The sequence below is a fragment of the Pleurodeles waltl genome, chromosome 8 (assembly GCF_031143425.1).
Source record: "Pleurodeles waltl isolate 20211129_DDA chromosome 8, aPleWal1.hap1.20221129, whole genome shotgun sequence".
In the NCBI taxonomy this organism is placed as follows: domain Eukaryota; kingdom Metazoa; phylum Chordata; class Amphibia; order Caudata; family Salamandridae; genus Pleurodeles; species Pleurodeles waltl.
In genome coordinates, this window is record NC_090447.1 from 157,610,765 (window position 1) to 157,627,051 (window position 16,287).

A 16,287-nucleotide genomic window follows, 5' to 3' on the forward strand; every position below is an offset into this window, starting at 1 on the left:
CAAGTTTGCCTGGCCAGAAGTTTTACCTTCTCATTTAGGCTCTGAGATGGAAGTCAAAAATCCTCAGCTCGGCAAGGGAGAAAGATGTGGCTGAGGTTGGTTCCACAAGGCCGGGTAGCCATCAGTCGAAGTCCCAGGAAAGGTCAAAGAAGGAGAAATGTAAATGTTTCTCCCAAGGAGGGTCCCTCATTGGCCAGATACCTAGGGTGCCTTCTCCAAGTAAGATCTCTATCTTCAGACTTACTTTTTTGGAGCTTGGATTTCTCCAGTGAGACAAGGCTGCATGCTATAGCTGAACAGTGCTGTACAAGGCCAGGTATCTCTTCATGACATCCCACTGAAATGGATTTGCTGCTGCAAAAAAGCTCTGAGCGGAAGCAATCTGAATCTTTGTCCCAGTGGCAGTGCTCCTTCATTCGATTGATTTGGCAGGTCTATCCGGGTCTCCTATTATTTCTCCTGGCAAAAATCCTTGAAGAAGTTGCTTAGACCCAGGTTTTAGCTTTAGGCAGGAGGATGTGATAAACATGTCCTACTTTTTAATTACCATGAACCTTTCCCTTAGGGCATATAGGGCCTAATTTGGAGAGACCTATAATTACTAAAAAGGAAGATTTGGGCAGGGCAAGAGGTTTATTTTGCCAGTTGAAATTGACCATTTTAAAACTGCCTACCCAGGCTGCAGGGGAAGGCCTGGAGACATGCTTTGTCTTGTCATTTTAGTGGTGGCACAGAGTGGGTTGCAGTCCATTAGTGACATTTAATTTACAGGCACTGGGTATCCTATACTTGGGACCTATAGGTAAGTTAAATATGCCAATTAGCCATGTAGCCAATTTATACATGTTTTAAGGGTCAGAACACATGCACTGGGGCCTGGTCAGCAGTGTCCCAGTTTGCAGAGTCAAAGAACCAACACCATCAGACAAAAATAAATCGGGGTGACCATACAAAAAGAAACACTTTCCTACGTACCCCTACCAGATGAAAGGTGATAAGCAACTCAGCCATTTTCTTGGCAGTTATCATCTAAGCAGAAGAACCTGGAAAGTCCACCTACAATGGCATGGTCAGGCCCAGATCAGTGCTCCACTGTAAAATCCATATTATGTAGAGGGATGGACCACTTCAACAGTTTGGGGTTTTCTCCGGTCATCTGTATCAGCAATCTAAGAGGCCTGTGGTCCGTTTGAATCATGAAGTGAGTCTCAAACAAGTAGGGTCTCCGCTTCTTCAGCGACCAAACCACAGCAAAGGCTTCCCTTTCTATGGCACTCCAACTCTGCTCTCTGGAGAGGAGTCCTTTGCTAATGAAGGCAGTTGGTTGATCCTGACCCTCATCACTTAGCTGTGATAAAACTGCCCCAATTCTGTGTTTTGAAGCATCTATGTGGACCACAAACTCCTTGCTGAAATCAGGTGCCTTGAATACAGGTGCTGTGCAGAGTTTCAAAGGCCTTCTCCCACTTCCCATTCCAGTTAACTTTCTGTGGCTGCATTTTTCAAGTCAGCTGTGTCAAGGGGATACAATGGTGCTCCTTGACAAACCTTCTGTAGTTGCCTATCAGCCCCAGAAAAACTCTGATCTGAGTGTGGGGTTTGGGAGACTCCCAAGGCGTGATTGTTTGGACCTTGGGAAGAAGACCCTGCACATGTCCTCTGCCAGCTCGGTGACCGAGGTACACTAGAGACCCCTTCCCTATCTGGATGCTAGCCTTAATAATCAAGCCTGCCTGCTGCAGTGGGTGAAGCTCTCCTCCAAGGAGAGCCAAGTCGTCCTGCCAGGTAGAGCTAAATATAGCAATATAATATTGAAATGTCGCTCTAAAAAGTCTCCAGACTAGCCAGTACCATGTTCACTAACCCCTGGAAGGTGGCAGGGGCATTCTTCAACCCAAAGGGCATTACTTTAAACTGAAAGTGGCCTTCAGAAGTTGAGAATGCTGGCCTCTCCTGTGCTCCCTCAGTCAGTGAAATTTGCCAGTACCCAGATGTAAGTGAAATTTACTGAGCTATTTGGCAGCCCCCAACCGGTCAATGAGCTAATTAGATCGGGGGATGGGGTGTGCGTCAGTCTTGGGACAGCATTCAGTCCTTTATAGTCCATGCAGAACCTGAGTTCTCGGGTCCCACCTTTTGGGGGTAGCCTTGTGCACCAGCACCTCTGAGCTGGCTCAGGTACTACTGGAGGGCTCAATAACCCCTAGGGAAAACATTTTAAAGACTTCCTCCTTAACACTGGACCTACCCTTATGTCACACCTTGTAGATTGCACTCTTGAATGGTAAGCTGTCACCAGTATCAATGACTTGAACACACCACTGGGTCATTCAGGTCTCATTGAGAACACTTCAGCATTGTGCCCTAACAATTGGTGGCAGTCTCTCTGCTGCTGTTCTGTCAGCGAAGGGGAGAGCACTACTCCCTCCACTTGCTTTTCCTTGCTGTTGTCGAACAAGAAGTCTGGGAGAGGTTCACTGTCCTCCTTCTCTGCTCTATCTGTGACCATGAACATGGCTGTGTCAGCCCTGTCAAAGTGGGGCTTCAGACAGTTGTCAAGGATCGTCCAGTGGGGGTGCTGAGAGTACCAAGGCCCACCAGATAAGTGACCTGACCCCTCTTCTCAAGTACAGCTTAAGGCACCTTTTTCCAGGAAGGCGCAACACTTTCTGATCTGGCTGGTATTCCACCAAGGTTGACCTTTGGTCATACCAGTGCTTAATAAGCTCATTGCTGGCCTCCATGTTTGTTTTAGCCCTCTTCATTTACTCAGCCATGCGGGAATGCAGGCCCAGCGTGTAGTCCACAATGTTCTGTTTGGGTTCCTTGAGAGATTTCTTCTTTCTCAGACCAGACTGAAGGAACTTCTGACAAGGTGCCCCCATAAAAGCTCAAGGAGTCTGAATCCCACTGCCTTTTGTGGTACTTTCCTGTAAGCAAATTAAAGGCATGAGAGTAGGAGATCTCATTTTTTACGAAGTTTCACAGGCAACCCTATAATCATACCTTTTAAGGTCTTATTTAATCTCTCCACAGGACCATTGGTTTGGGGGTAATAAGGGTGCTGAACTTGTAAGACACCCCATACTCATCCCATATAGCATTCAACTACGAAGACATGAAGTTTGCCCCCCTATCTGAGATTAACTCTTTGGTAACCCTACTCTGGTAAAGATACTAAGCAGGACCTGGCTACCACGAGCTCAGTTACATCCTTAGAGTTATGGATACAGGGTACCTAGTGGCATGGTCCATCACACCAAGATGAACCTATTCCCTGAAGCAGTTTTATGGTCCAAGGTACCAACAGTGTAAATTCCCACCCTCTTAAAGGGTGTCCCAATCACAGGTAGGGAAATTAAGGGAGCCTTGGGTTTCCATTCTGTCTTGACACTGGCCTGACAGATGGTGCAGGACTGACATAACTCATTCACCTTCTGAGACGTGCAGGTCCAGTAAAAGTGGATGACCAACCTGTCTTAGGTTTTGATCTGCCCCAAATGCCCAACCAAGGGGAACCATGGGCTAAGTTTTAAAGTAAGGCAGAGTACTGTTGGGGGACCACCAGTCTCCTGGCCCCAGGTTTTGGGTCCCTGGCCTCACTCTATAAGGTGACTTCCTCCCAGGGGATTCTGTGGTTTCCCATGGTATCACCATACTCATGGGCTTTAGCCTGGTGCTGAAGGCCTTCAAGGGTTGGGCATGTTCTCTATGCTAGACAGAATGTGTGCTATCTCAGCTGTTTACGTCTGCTCTGCTGAAGCCTGTGGACCCACCACTACTGGGAAAATAATAATGCAATCCACGGTTCCAAAAATAGCCCTGAGAGATGTTCCCCCTGAGAGCCAAGGGGACTATTAGCACTATTGTGCTGCTTATAATTGCTCCCATGATTGGACAATTACTCTGCTTCATGAGCGCTCTGTCTAAGACCAAAGACCCGATGAAGAGGCCTGTGCCCAAAACATCTGGAGCACCTTCATGCTCACTACTCCTGCTCAGGAAGGATAGAGCAGCCGACCTGCATCCTCGTTGCCTGGTTGCTAAGTGGAGCTTAGAAGTTGTTCTTCCTGGTGGAGAAAGTCCTTTAAATTAGGCATCCTTCAGACACCGAAACAAGCACTGGCAAAGCCGACAGGCCTGGTGCTGTCCACCAGCCTTTTGACAAATCTTGTTTTGTCTTGTCAAGGATTTTGCAAAACTTTATTGTTCTGGAGGCTGCCGGGCCCTCATCAATCTAAAGAAGACATTGGTTAAAGGCAAAATGCTGTTTTGGTCTCAAAAAAGCACACAATGCCATAGGGTACCTTTGACCGTTGTCATCATTTAGACACTTGAGCAGAGCCCACACTTGGTGGTTTTGTCCTGCAGACTCTATAGGGTGTCACAGTGGTTAAACTAGTTAAATGTTCACTTCCAATAGCTCATATAAATTAAGGTCACAAGTGAGAATCCCCACAGGCTTCCTTTACAGTGTTCTGAGGATGTTACGTTTTGTAATCAGTTAAATATATTATTATTATTATTGCTATTATCTTTATTAATTATTTTTTATGGTCCCAGCATCTACACTTCAGAATCTGTACTGTGAGCACCACCAAAAAAAAAAAATAATGATAAAAGTATTGGACCGCATTGGAAACGAGAAAAGCTCTGTGTCTTCTGTGCACCCTTACAATACAACTTATTGAAGCCTTATCAATTCTTTTGGGGCATACAGCGACTTCAGCAGAAAGACGATACTCCTGCAATAGATACAATTGCCATAGCTTCTCCCATTGTGAAAGCCTTGAAAAAGGCCCCAGGCCTGCACATCACTAGGGGGTGGGACATGTGTTGGCTGGAACCTCCATGCATTGCGAACACTAGATCCAAATAAAAGTATGTAACCAAGGACCTACAGCCCATATCATATTTTTTTTCACCGCTACAGAATTATTGAGAATATTGGCAACCCTTTGATTTTAATCAACTAAATCCTTTTCTGAAAAAAGAGCTAGCACCCCGAATCTTTACTTACTGTCAAAATTGAACTGTGGAGAGAAGGCCATACACACTGGGTGCTGCTTAAGCTCGTTACAGTTTGATGTTCCTACTATTTCAGGCACTTCCTAGACTCCCGGCCCCCGGAGGCCCCATGGTGCACCCGACACTAGGACAAAAGTATCAATTAGCAGAAGTTCCTTACTTGATGACATTTATGGTGAGGCTAATTCTGTTTCCTTCCTGTCCATTCTTTCTAGTTGTTCTGCCCCCTCTCCTGAAATTCCTGACAGTGAAATGACATGCAGGTCCGTGGTAATGGGGATTGGTTCTGGTACGTGAGGGGGGTATAATGCTGGGGAATTGACATCCAAGAATGCATCCGGTTTTTTGCCCATATGAAGTACTGTTAGGGGCCTGAAAGAGTGAGAATGAAAATACTTTGAAGTTCTATTTGGGGATATATCAAATGATGAAACGTGCAGGAATTAAAAAAACATCCATTAGAAAACCATCATTGTTTGTGTTAAGGGACTGATTTTTTTTTAAAGTTGGTAACATCACTGCTTCATGGAAAACAAATATCAATTCAAATTATTAAGTCAACATTTTTTTTGTGGAGGCCTAAAAATTTGCAAATATATTTGTTAGATTTCTCTGCATGTGTGTTTTGTATTTCACGTACACAATAAAACATAGGAATGGGAATGGGAATGGTGACAACTATTCCAAACATTCCAACATGTTAAGTTGTAATGTATTTTGAACTTCTCTTCCATGTCTTTTGCAGGGCTTCATTCGAATGTTTAGTGTGGGTTATCTCATCCAGTGTTGCCTTCGAATCCCATCTGCGTTCAGACATCTGTTTACAAAGCCTTCTCGACTACTGTCACTGTTCTACAACAAGGAGAACTTCCAGCTTGGGGCCTTTCTTGGATCTTTTGTCAGTATTTATAAGGTATGATTCGGGAAGTGTAATAGGGAAATAATTTCCCTAAGAGTTAGAGGTACTGTTCAACCAAAAGCACCAGCATATATTTCTGAGTTGATATAATTGAAACATGGACATAAATTCATCATGGTACAAATAAATGTATGTATTATAGTCTCCGAGCACTAAGACTTAATGAAAGCACACCTCATAGTAAGCATCTGTAAATCCAGCTCCCTTCTAAGAAACTGGACTAAGAGCACATTCACAGCTAGCTGAGTCATATTCTCTACTTTACAGATTAATGACCTTTATTCATTGCTATCCTTTTAAAGTGACTTACTTTTGACACTTAACATGCAGGGCATCCTCCTTCACTTTTCACAGCAGCGTTTCAGGTTTATTACTGCAGTAGACTAAATCTTCCCTTCCTGTAAAGTAATAGCTGCTCTTATTAGGTTTCACCCAAACTCATTGTATTATTTTACTGCCTGGTGCTCTGTGCCATCTTAGCTTCCCCTCTGCATCTTCTGCCATGCATAGTTGACCATGGGTGGCACGCTGTGTGCCGCCACCTCAGCTGCATGCGAGTAACGTGTCTCACCAGGGACTTTTGCCTCGGTGCCTGCATCTGTAATATGGTGCAGGCTTTGGGCCAATGTCATTATCATCATTTTTATGGGTCCGGGCCCTGGTGCTAAGTAGGGTATCCTTTTTAACTATGCACATTCCCTAACACTGTGCCCTTGACTTTGTATTACAGAGACTACAAATGTTTTTGGCCTCTCCCGTAATTGTAATGTGCCTTGAAAGTGTAAAATGATGCAAACATGCATTGCTGTCCTATGCTGCCCAGCAGTAGATTGTGCATACCTAATTGGCCTGTGTCTAAAACAGTCTACAGTCAGGTGGTCCTGCATGTAACTAGTGCCCCGCGGAAACTGGTTGTCACTGCACAGGCATGCGCCAGCGCTCACCTTTGACCACAGCTCGTAGATGAAGAGCTATCCTTCCTAGCCCCTTGTTACTGTGCACTGGACACTTTCTTGCAGACCTTACAGGCTAAAGGTTTTTGTGGCACATACAAATACAGCCAGGTTGCGCCCCTGCTATGTCTATGTGCTCCTCGCCACAACCAGCATGTTTGGGAATTATACCTCAAAGACGCTTGTACCCCTCCATCCCAGAACGTGGCTTGTGTGTTCAAGGGTACTGAAATACTGAAGGTAATTACTATTCCTTTTCTGTGATTTTTGGCGAGTATAGGCATCTCTATGACTGTTTTCTACCCTAGTTACAGGTTCTCCCAAGACTAGGCTAACATTGGTTCAAGGAGGTTATACTTGTCACGTCCTGTTTCGTATAGCCCTAGTCAGTCAATATGGAGCACAGGACCAGCACTCATCTTTTCCTTAAAAGCATAAGGTATATGTAGTCCCCTGAATCCTTCCAGGTTGAATGTGCTTCTTTGAGTCCTGTACCTCGTCATATCTGAACAGTGTGCATTCAGCAGAAAGACTCAAATCAATTGATATTTCTAATAATGGTATGTTTACAAGCACCTTTCTCCACCAGGACATAATCAGAGTACCAGATGCCACAAAGCAAGCCTTAGAGAAATGTACATGCAACATGTCCAACAGGATGGTAGCCAGCACATTATTGTAAATGTGACAATTTATTTAAAAATCAGATAGTAAAGTTCACAAACACAGTTGCAGTATCATTTCTAAAAATGTGTTCTGTAATACTGTCTTGTCTTGGTTATGTGTTGGTGATATGTTCTGTTCTTGATTGTGCTCGTTGTTGTTTTTTGTACTGTATATGTAACTAAAAGTGGTATTTTCACCAGGGTACAAGCTGCTTGCTGCGCTGGGTGCGAAACCTGGATGACGAGCTCCATGCTTTTATAGCGGGTAAGTCAGAGCTTCTACCTGCAGGTACTCAAACATGTCTGATTAGTAAAGTATACGTGGGCTCTTGAGAAAGGTTTTTAATCACTTCAGAGAGAAAATCTCAGCCATTGAACTGTTGCCAATGCTTGTTCCTACATCGATGATTGCTAAAAAAAATACACCACCATTGGTAAATCAGACATTTCCTATAAAATTGTTGCAGACCAAAGTTTGTTTTGTAGCACACAAATTGAGGCCACTATTAGTTAGCTACCCGAGCAATTCTTGTATGTTCTTTGAGTGCCGGATGCACTGGCGCGAATGTGAACGTTCAGTCCTGGCTGTGTAAGATAAGTAAGCTAGCAGATGTTGAGGTCCTCAGGGTTGTTGAATTTGACATCCTCAGTTTAGTAATGATTCTTCTTTTACTATACAACAATACTTTTTTGTAAAAAGATTCTACTACTGTAGAAGCAATCTACTAAATTTTGCAAAGCTTTGCTTCATGGCTGTATGTTCGTATGTTGTCACTTTTTGCAGAATCCATGTCGAAACCCTTAATCGAGCAAGCATTGTTGACCAGGAAGCAAACACCAGGAGGAGGCTATTCACTTAATAGAAAACTATTATTTTCTGAAGGTTCTCAAATTAAACTGGGACACCTGTACCTCAAGTCCTGTCAGCAGTCAGAGATGGGAGATCCCTAATTGGTTTTTCAAAGATACGGAAAGGTGTTTCTTCAAATTCCAGAAGCACTAAAGAATGTTGCTTGATTTTGATTGTAGTTTTCATAGATATCACTTGAGTTTAGTTCAGTAGATTTCCTCTCAGTTTAGAGGGCCATGAAGCCTTGCACTCTGCAGTTTCTGTATTTTCATGAAAACGTCCACATACAAGGCATTGCAGCAATCACATTTAGCTTTAGGTTTGTGTTCCTGCTACCACCTAAAAGAGGCGTGGGAGATTGGAATACAGGTATGTATTAAGTGGTGCTTCTGGTAACATCTGCCACCTAGTCCTCCTTGGGAATTTTGGGATCGAAGGTCCACCATAGTGTTTTAACCCTGGGAAAATGTCAGTAACTGACTCATACATGGTGAGAAATAAATAGATCATAGCTATGTTTGCTCCCCACCAACGTCATCTTCTTTCCCTCCTCCTTTTTAAGATATAAGAAAGTTTTGATCACTCTTTGTTTTGATTTTCAGTTACCTGGATCACTATTGTGATCCCCAGACAGCTTTGTCTTTAACTGTTTCTCAAGCATATCAGTGACTCCTGCATAGTATATTCTGCAGGTGGTGTAATCTTTTAGTGTATATGTTAAATAAGAGCCGTAATAGTTCGTAGCCTTCAGGAACTCCACCGATTCCAAGAGTTTGCACAGATTGACTGAAAGCAAATCTAGAATGTTGTGTTTCCTGGAATAGTTTACCTCAACAATTTGATCCTCCGTACGAGATGTGCTTAGATAATATCATGGCTTCAAGCGTATAATACCTTATTTGGAATCAGCTTATTCTCTAGATTAATGTACTGGTTTTCAATCTGTCTTAGTGATCTTACATTTAAAAGGGCCACTTCATTAACCTTCACCAATTAAACACTGTGCATGTTTTATTACACAGGACATTTGCATTAGTTTTACAACAGTTTTGTAGCTGCTGTACTAAGCATTTATCAAGAATCTTTACCAGGAAATGTAAGTTCATGTTGCACAATACATAGAGAATTGTGAGTGGTTAGATGAGAGTTTTTTAAGCAACGAGATCAGACTTCCTGTTTCAGACCATCTGGAGTTGTTAATGCTAGCCCAAACTATAAAATAAAGAATACCCTTGCATTGACAGCCATGGCCAAAATTCTCTCAAATTGGTCACACTCTGTTGGTGAAGATTGTGCCATGGACTACTAAAGATGAAGAGGATGGGTCCTAGAATGATTTACCTTTTGGACTACGTGGCCACCATGTCCTTAACGACTGAATGTAGTTGTTATAGCAATTTTCCTCTGATAATGAGATTTAAAGACATAGTTGCGTATCATCAAACTATTAATGTTGGGAAATGCCTAGCTGGTTCACTAGAATGCCAGGAGCTCCAAGTATAGATTTAACAATTTTTGTAAAATGAGTTCAGAGACAACCTCTTGGTATCTTCCTTACAGGTAGCACAAAAACGATATAACGTCTTTCCCCATGACCCGTTCCAGTGATGTTCTAGTGATACTGATCAGTGGCCCATGGTCCAGTTGTATCCACATACTGTGAGAGGTTCACAAAAATAAGCAGACGGACAAACCCTTTTCCTCAATTACATATAGGCTGCCCATTTACCAAAGCACATTTGGTACACAAGGTACTACTTCAGTATTACTACTTCTTGTACTTCTAAATGAAATTCACTATAATGCAGACAGAGATTTCCCCCTTTGCTTCTCCTTAAGTGTGGGCCCAATTCACTACAATTTGCTCTTGTAGTGCCCGTGATTTCCAGGAGTAAGCCAGGGGTACTACATTGAGGTAAGTCGGTTGCAAACCACTAAAATTACACCCACATCTACTCCCGTTATACTACACTCAAACAAGGTAAAATCCATTCCTGGCAAGCCTTAGTCACTTGTACGTACTATAAAGAACTCACATACAAATCAAACGGAGAAAAGGAACAAAACTACCAGCACAAAGTCCTACATCTTAAAAATGTTCAAATAAAATAAAAGAATGGTCATTTTACTTCATCCATTACAGACACACGTATACGCCGCATTCCACAAATATAAAAAATGAAATATAAATAAAATTAATGTAAGGATTCGTCATATAAACATTTCATACACCTGTATACATCACTGTGCAAAAAATAATCAAACATATAATTAATAATATAAAAAATGTAAATGGTCATTTAATTGTAAATATTGCGAATGCCTATACAAATCAAATATTAAAAATGTAAACATAACAGATGCACATATATAAAGTTACAAATATGTGAATTATTAAAGAATTAAGAAGCATGACTAATCCCACATTACTGTTTATGCACCTCAAAGACATGTCAAAATACACTCTCTCACTCTTCCCCCTTGTGGTCTCTTGACTCCTCCAAAAATGGTCTTGGGGTTGAATCAGGGAGCTGGAGATATCAGTCCTGGAGAGAGACAAGTTAAGTGAGACCTACAGCCAGCAGTGCCTAGTTCTCCTGATAGGTGCCAAACAGCAAAGGTGTTCCTTTATCCTCCTACCCAAGCCTCTGCAAATCTTCTGTCTTCTACGGTCAGTCAACCCACGAAAAAAATGATTAGGTGAGATGGAGAACTGTCATCGGGGAAACCCTCTAGTAATGCACAAATTACCCATCCTACTACTACCTATAACATGGGTAAGCCCACTGACTGTCCTACGTCTACATGCGTGCTAAAAAAGTTTTTTCTTGATAAAACCTTCTCAAATATGGTCACGTTAGTTATACTCCTTTCTTCCCCACCACCTCAGCCCATCCCCTTTCCTTCTTCAAAAAGCCCTTCTTAGGTGCATTAGAAAAGTTGGTCATCCCCTGGCCTAAATACAGGTGATTGCTTCCACCAGACTCCGAAATTCACAGCCTTTCCCACTTATGCCACCAGTGGAGTTAATCCTTTCTGGAATGAGGCCCATTATCTACAGGGCAGTACCTTGATCAGCCAACTATGAATCTCCACCCTGTAGTTATCCTCAGCTAGGCAGATCCTCTCACAGCCTATACGTCTGGATGCATGTTCCCACATTTCATGCTCAGGCTATACAGAGGTCCTTCCCCTTGCACTCTACAGGCAGGTGACTTTATACTAAGAGATGGGCACTGAAGGTTGCAGCTCACAACTAATTTCAGATAATATTCCAGTGAATGAGACTTCATTCAAGAGCCTCACAACACAATAGAGATCAAAAGCCAGTGGCTCAATAGGGAAAAAGTCTGGGGATTCACTGGTCCTCCTTTTGAAGTTGCCAACAGTGGCAGAAACACATGGAAGTAACCAAACTGATTTGGGCACAGAGTTGCAGATTTAAATTGAATTTAAGGATTACATTCTTAAAAGTATAATGAGCTTCGACATATGCCCATTTCCACTTGCCATAAATTCAGGGACTGTTGCATTGGACGGTCACCAACAGAAGCACATCTTTATCTTATAAACAATACTGAGATTGCCCACCCACTAACTAAAATCCCTCAAGCGATGTTGGAAGGAGACACCCAGGTCCATCCAGTTGTCAAGGTGGAGAAGGATTTGAATGTTATCCTCATACAATGAAAAGAGAAAGCCATGGAAGCCAAGGAGCCGAACAAGAGACTCATAGTAGTTATTGGATAAATATGTTGACAGTGCATGTCCTCCTCTGGCCCTGCAAGACAACATTTGAGCATGAGCGACCAAGTAAAACCAGACATTGACACTGCCCACCATCTGACAACATCCTAGGATCATCTAGTGGTGCCACAAGAACTGACTGAGTGTTCTGTTGATGGTGAATGTCTACTTGTGTGTCATCAAGGATGACACTAATCTCTTTACTTGTCCTGCTATATGATTTTCAAGGATTGTGGTTCCCATTGGAAGACGAAGAATGGTCAGTTACTTCTCACATTCACAGGTATGACTGGATCACAGTGAGTCTTTTTCAGTAGTGGAGCCAAGATGGAGTCCTAAAACTGGTTAGGAGGTAGATCAGAAAATAGTGAGGAACTAAAAATGTTAGCAAGAGTTGATACAATAGCTGAGACCAGCTGTTTGGCCACGAGTATGAGAAACGGTCACCTAACACAAGATACTTTGAGTTTTATTTTCTGGATACAGAGCAGAGAAAACACAGACATAATGGGTCAAAAAAGGTGAAGGTTTGGGACTGATACAGCTTTCCTAAAGAATGACTTGTCCGATGTTAGCAAACCTGAGGATAAAAAATAAAGACTGTGACATAAAAAGTAGATATTGTAAGATAGCCAACAAAGGAGATGGTGAATCCTGTATGATGTAAAAGGCTTTTTTTTGTATATTTGTACATCTAGGATACAACTAGTAAAATGCTGTGTGAGACTTTGCATAACTCACATTTGTAGACCTGCAGAGCTTGCTTGTATAGGAGAGGAGAGGCCTTAGAATGATCACATCTCTAGGTTTATTTCGGAATTCAAAACGGGTGTTTAGGCTTACTTAGGGCTTAAGGGAAACACTGGTCTGGCTTAAGGTATATAGAAATTAGTTTAGATTTATCTGCGGCAAAATGGTGTACAGCGCGTGAAAGCCAGGTGCAGTTACCATGATAATCAGGCATTCCTTGCTAAGTAAATTCTTTAGACGTTTGATTATGGACTGGGTTTCAGATATGAAGCCAGTTACATTTAAGAATGCACTTCTGAGGATATTCTGGATGAGCCTGGGCAACGTGAACATAAAAGGTAATTAAAATAATTATGCCATGAAGGGGGCATTAAACCTAGGTTATCATACATCTGCGACAAGCCTAGAATTGCACTCTAGAAAAAACTGAGCCAAGAAGCAGTTCTAGCAACACAAAACATCACTTAAGGGCAATGCTGCACACAGTACCAGCTCCATTCGGAATGAAACTGCAACAAACTATAAACCTCAAAAAATAAAACTTATTTCAGCACACAAATGCAGTGTTCCAAAATGAATGAGGTCAAAACGGAGGTTCAGCAGCATTTCTGAAAGGTCCCAAGTTTACCATTCATCTACATGAACATGTCCTTATGCCTAAAAACGCTGCTGACCAGAACACAAGGTTCACATGGCTTACCGCAGGATACTAACTTGTTAAGACTTAAATAATATCTAAATAACCCAACACTGAATTTGTTCTTTATGACTCTGCACCCACATGAAATTAATTATTGTAGTATCACAATTAATATATAATGTAGTTCAAACTATACAAGGCACAGACTCCCAGAATCACTTTCTTAGTAACATGATTTCTTTATTCTATTTCTTCAAGAAAATAATTTGTATTCCTTCTGTGATTTCCTTGTAGCCAGTGCGTTTCGTCCAGTCGGACTTCTTCAGGGCTTATTTCGTTTGTCTGTACACATCGGCTGAACTAGAACTTATGGGTCTTTAGGTTTCCCATTCAATAGTCATCAACAGATTGAACTACAGATTGCAATGCCAATTCTGCAATGATCCTAGAACATGAGTCCTGCATTCCAAAACACTCAATATTGGCGACCCCAGGTTCTAAGAGTTAGTGAAATTGATTTTTAGGTTAAAAAAGCAGGTAAAAAACTCTCACCCAACAGGTTGCAAATAAGAACCGGTATGGTATCCGCCTGTATATACATTATATATTAATTGTGATACTACAATATTTCATTTTTATGTTGGTGCAGAGTCATAAAGAATAATGTTTGTTATAAGGAGTTTTCTCCTGTTTTGAAGATTAGGAGAGCCGATCTTCTTCACGACTCTAGCACCACCAAATGCTGAGTATGCATTCTTTCTACTAGTTTGTTGAAGTGCGGTATTCCATTGACTCAGCCTTCTATTTAGTTTATATACAACACTTAGGGAGTAATTATTAACATGGCGGTCCAGTCCGCCATGCCGGCGGTGGCGGAAATGACCGCCACTGGCATGGTGGTCTGGACAGCCATATTATGTTCACTCTGAGCCCGCCACAGGCGGGCCTCTGCCATCACTAGGCTATCGCCGCCAGGCAGCCTGACGATGGTGGAGTTCTCTATCCGACAGGGCTGCGCTGCAACCTATGGAAAGGCTAGCGGAAGGGGTACTCCGGGTGCACTTGACATGGGCAATGCAGGGGCCCCCTTGCACAGCCCCGTCATGCAGGTCACTGCCCGATTTACAGGCAGTGATATGCGCGATGAGTGCTACCGCACCCACTGCACTGCGGCATTTACGACGGCTCCATGTGGAGCTGTCGGGAATGTCCAGGCCCAGCATTCCGCTGGGCCGGCTGGCGGAAACACTGTTTCTGCCCGCTGGCCCAGTGGAATGTTCATTATTGGCTGGCGTGGTCTTCAACGGGCTGACGGTCTGTCTTTAGACCGCCAGCATGAACATGGTGGGGAATCCCGTGTGTTCATAATGACCCCCTTAATTTTTCCCCGGAATCAAAAAGCATAGAAATAGATGAAAAATGTCTAAACACATCAGGGTGACATCCACGGCACAGAACAACACTTGGTACAGTAGAAACATCTATCACCATGATATACCTGCATGGATGAGTTGAAATGAAGCAAAATCTGGCACACTGGGGCCAAATTTGCCAGCACAGGAGTAACCCTTGGAAAGGGGTGGGGCAGATTTCTAATGTTTAAAACTTGTTCTATGAGATTTTTTTTTAAAAATTGGCTTTGCTTAGCATATGCCATTAGTATAAATATGGAAATAAGGTTGTGGCGAGGTTGCCAGCAAGTGAACATGATAAACAAAGGGAGTTTAAGGACAGCTTTAATTTAAGTTAGAGCTGAATCCTAAACTAAAAGGAAAGCAAATCGTAAAATACCAGTAATTGGAAACCGTGCCTGCGAATTTTTCTTTAGATGCTTTGGGATGGCCCACGTTCATGTTCTGAAGTTTGGGCCCACAAATAGAATGTTGGAGATGGAGTGACAGTTGTCGATTTTGCTGTTGAGAAAATGTGTTGGGAATGTCTGAATGAATCAGTCACAGTTCTGGCATCCATTGTAACCAGCGGCCATCTCTTTTATTTTGACAGGGTCCTTGGCAGGTGTCTCCATGATGTTTTACAAAAGCACTACTATCTCAATGTATCTTGCTTCCAAACTCGTGGAGGTAAAATTCTTTAACTTCATTAGTCATTTTATTTAACCTGGCAGGTAACCAATCATTACTGCCCTCTTGTTAAAGTTGTGCAACCAGAACAAATCAGCTGATATGGAAAGAATATTTTTGCTCCCATGTAGAGCCCATGTACCTCCGTATCCTTTCTCTTGTAGCTATTAAAGGCAAGTTCCTCTGAATTATCATTGAAACCAATGGAGGCCCAGTTTTGATCCCACCAAGTAAAACCTTTTGTCAACCAAGTTAGAGTGTAGATGATGTTTTACTTTGGAAGAACTTCAAATGTTGTGACCATTTCCCATGATTATCCTCCATTTGTGCCAACCTTCATAGAAAGAGAGGAAATTAAAGACGAACTTTAGTTTGTATTTAGTTATCTTTACAAGCGTAAAATGAAAATGCTCTGGCTGACCTTTTTTTTCACAGACCCTGTACTTTAAGGGCATTGAAGCAGGAAAATGCCCCTACTTTCCTCAGGCAGACGGTATCATTTATGCGATCTCCACGGCGATCTGCTTCCAAGCTGTAAGTATATTCCCTATTTCACAAAAATCAAAAGCCCTGAAGTTGAGATTCAGCCATAACATCACCAACCATTCGCAAGGTTCTCTTAGTTTGTTCTTGAAATTGTTTAACCTAGTCTTT

At 42.4% G+C, this 16,287-nt stretch overlaps 1 protein-coding gene across 1 annotated transcript in view; it reads left to right on the forward strand.

Annotated features, from left to right (window-relative positions):
• Positions 1–16,287, forward strand: part of TMEM135 (transmembrane protein 135) — a 943,226-nt gene that overhangs the window by 860,312 nt on the left and 66,627 nt on the right. The window contains exons 10-13 of the mRNA XM_069203998.1: positions 5,774–5,941; positions 7,767–7,830; positions 15,557–15,633; positions 16,069–16,167. Of these exons, the coding sequence (XP_069060099.1) occupies positions 5,774–5,941; positions 7,767–7,830; positions 15,557–15,633; positions 16,069–16,167 (408 nt within the window). The remainder of the gene's footprint in view (positions 1–5,773; positions 5,942–7,766; positions 7,831–15,556; positions 15,634–16,068; positions 16,168–16,287) is intronic.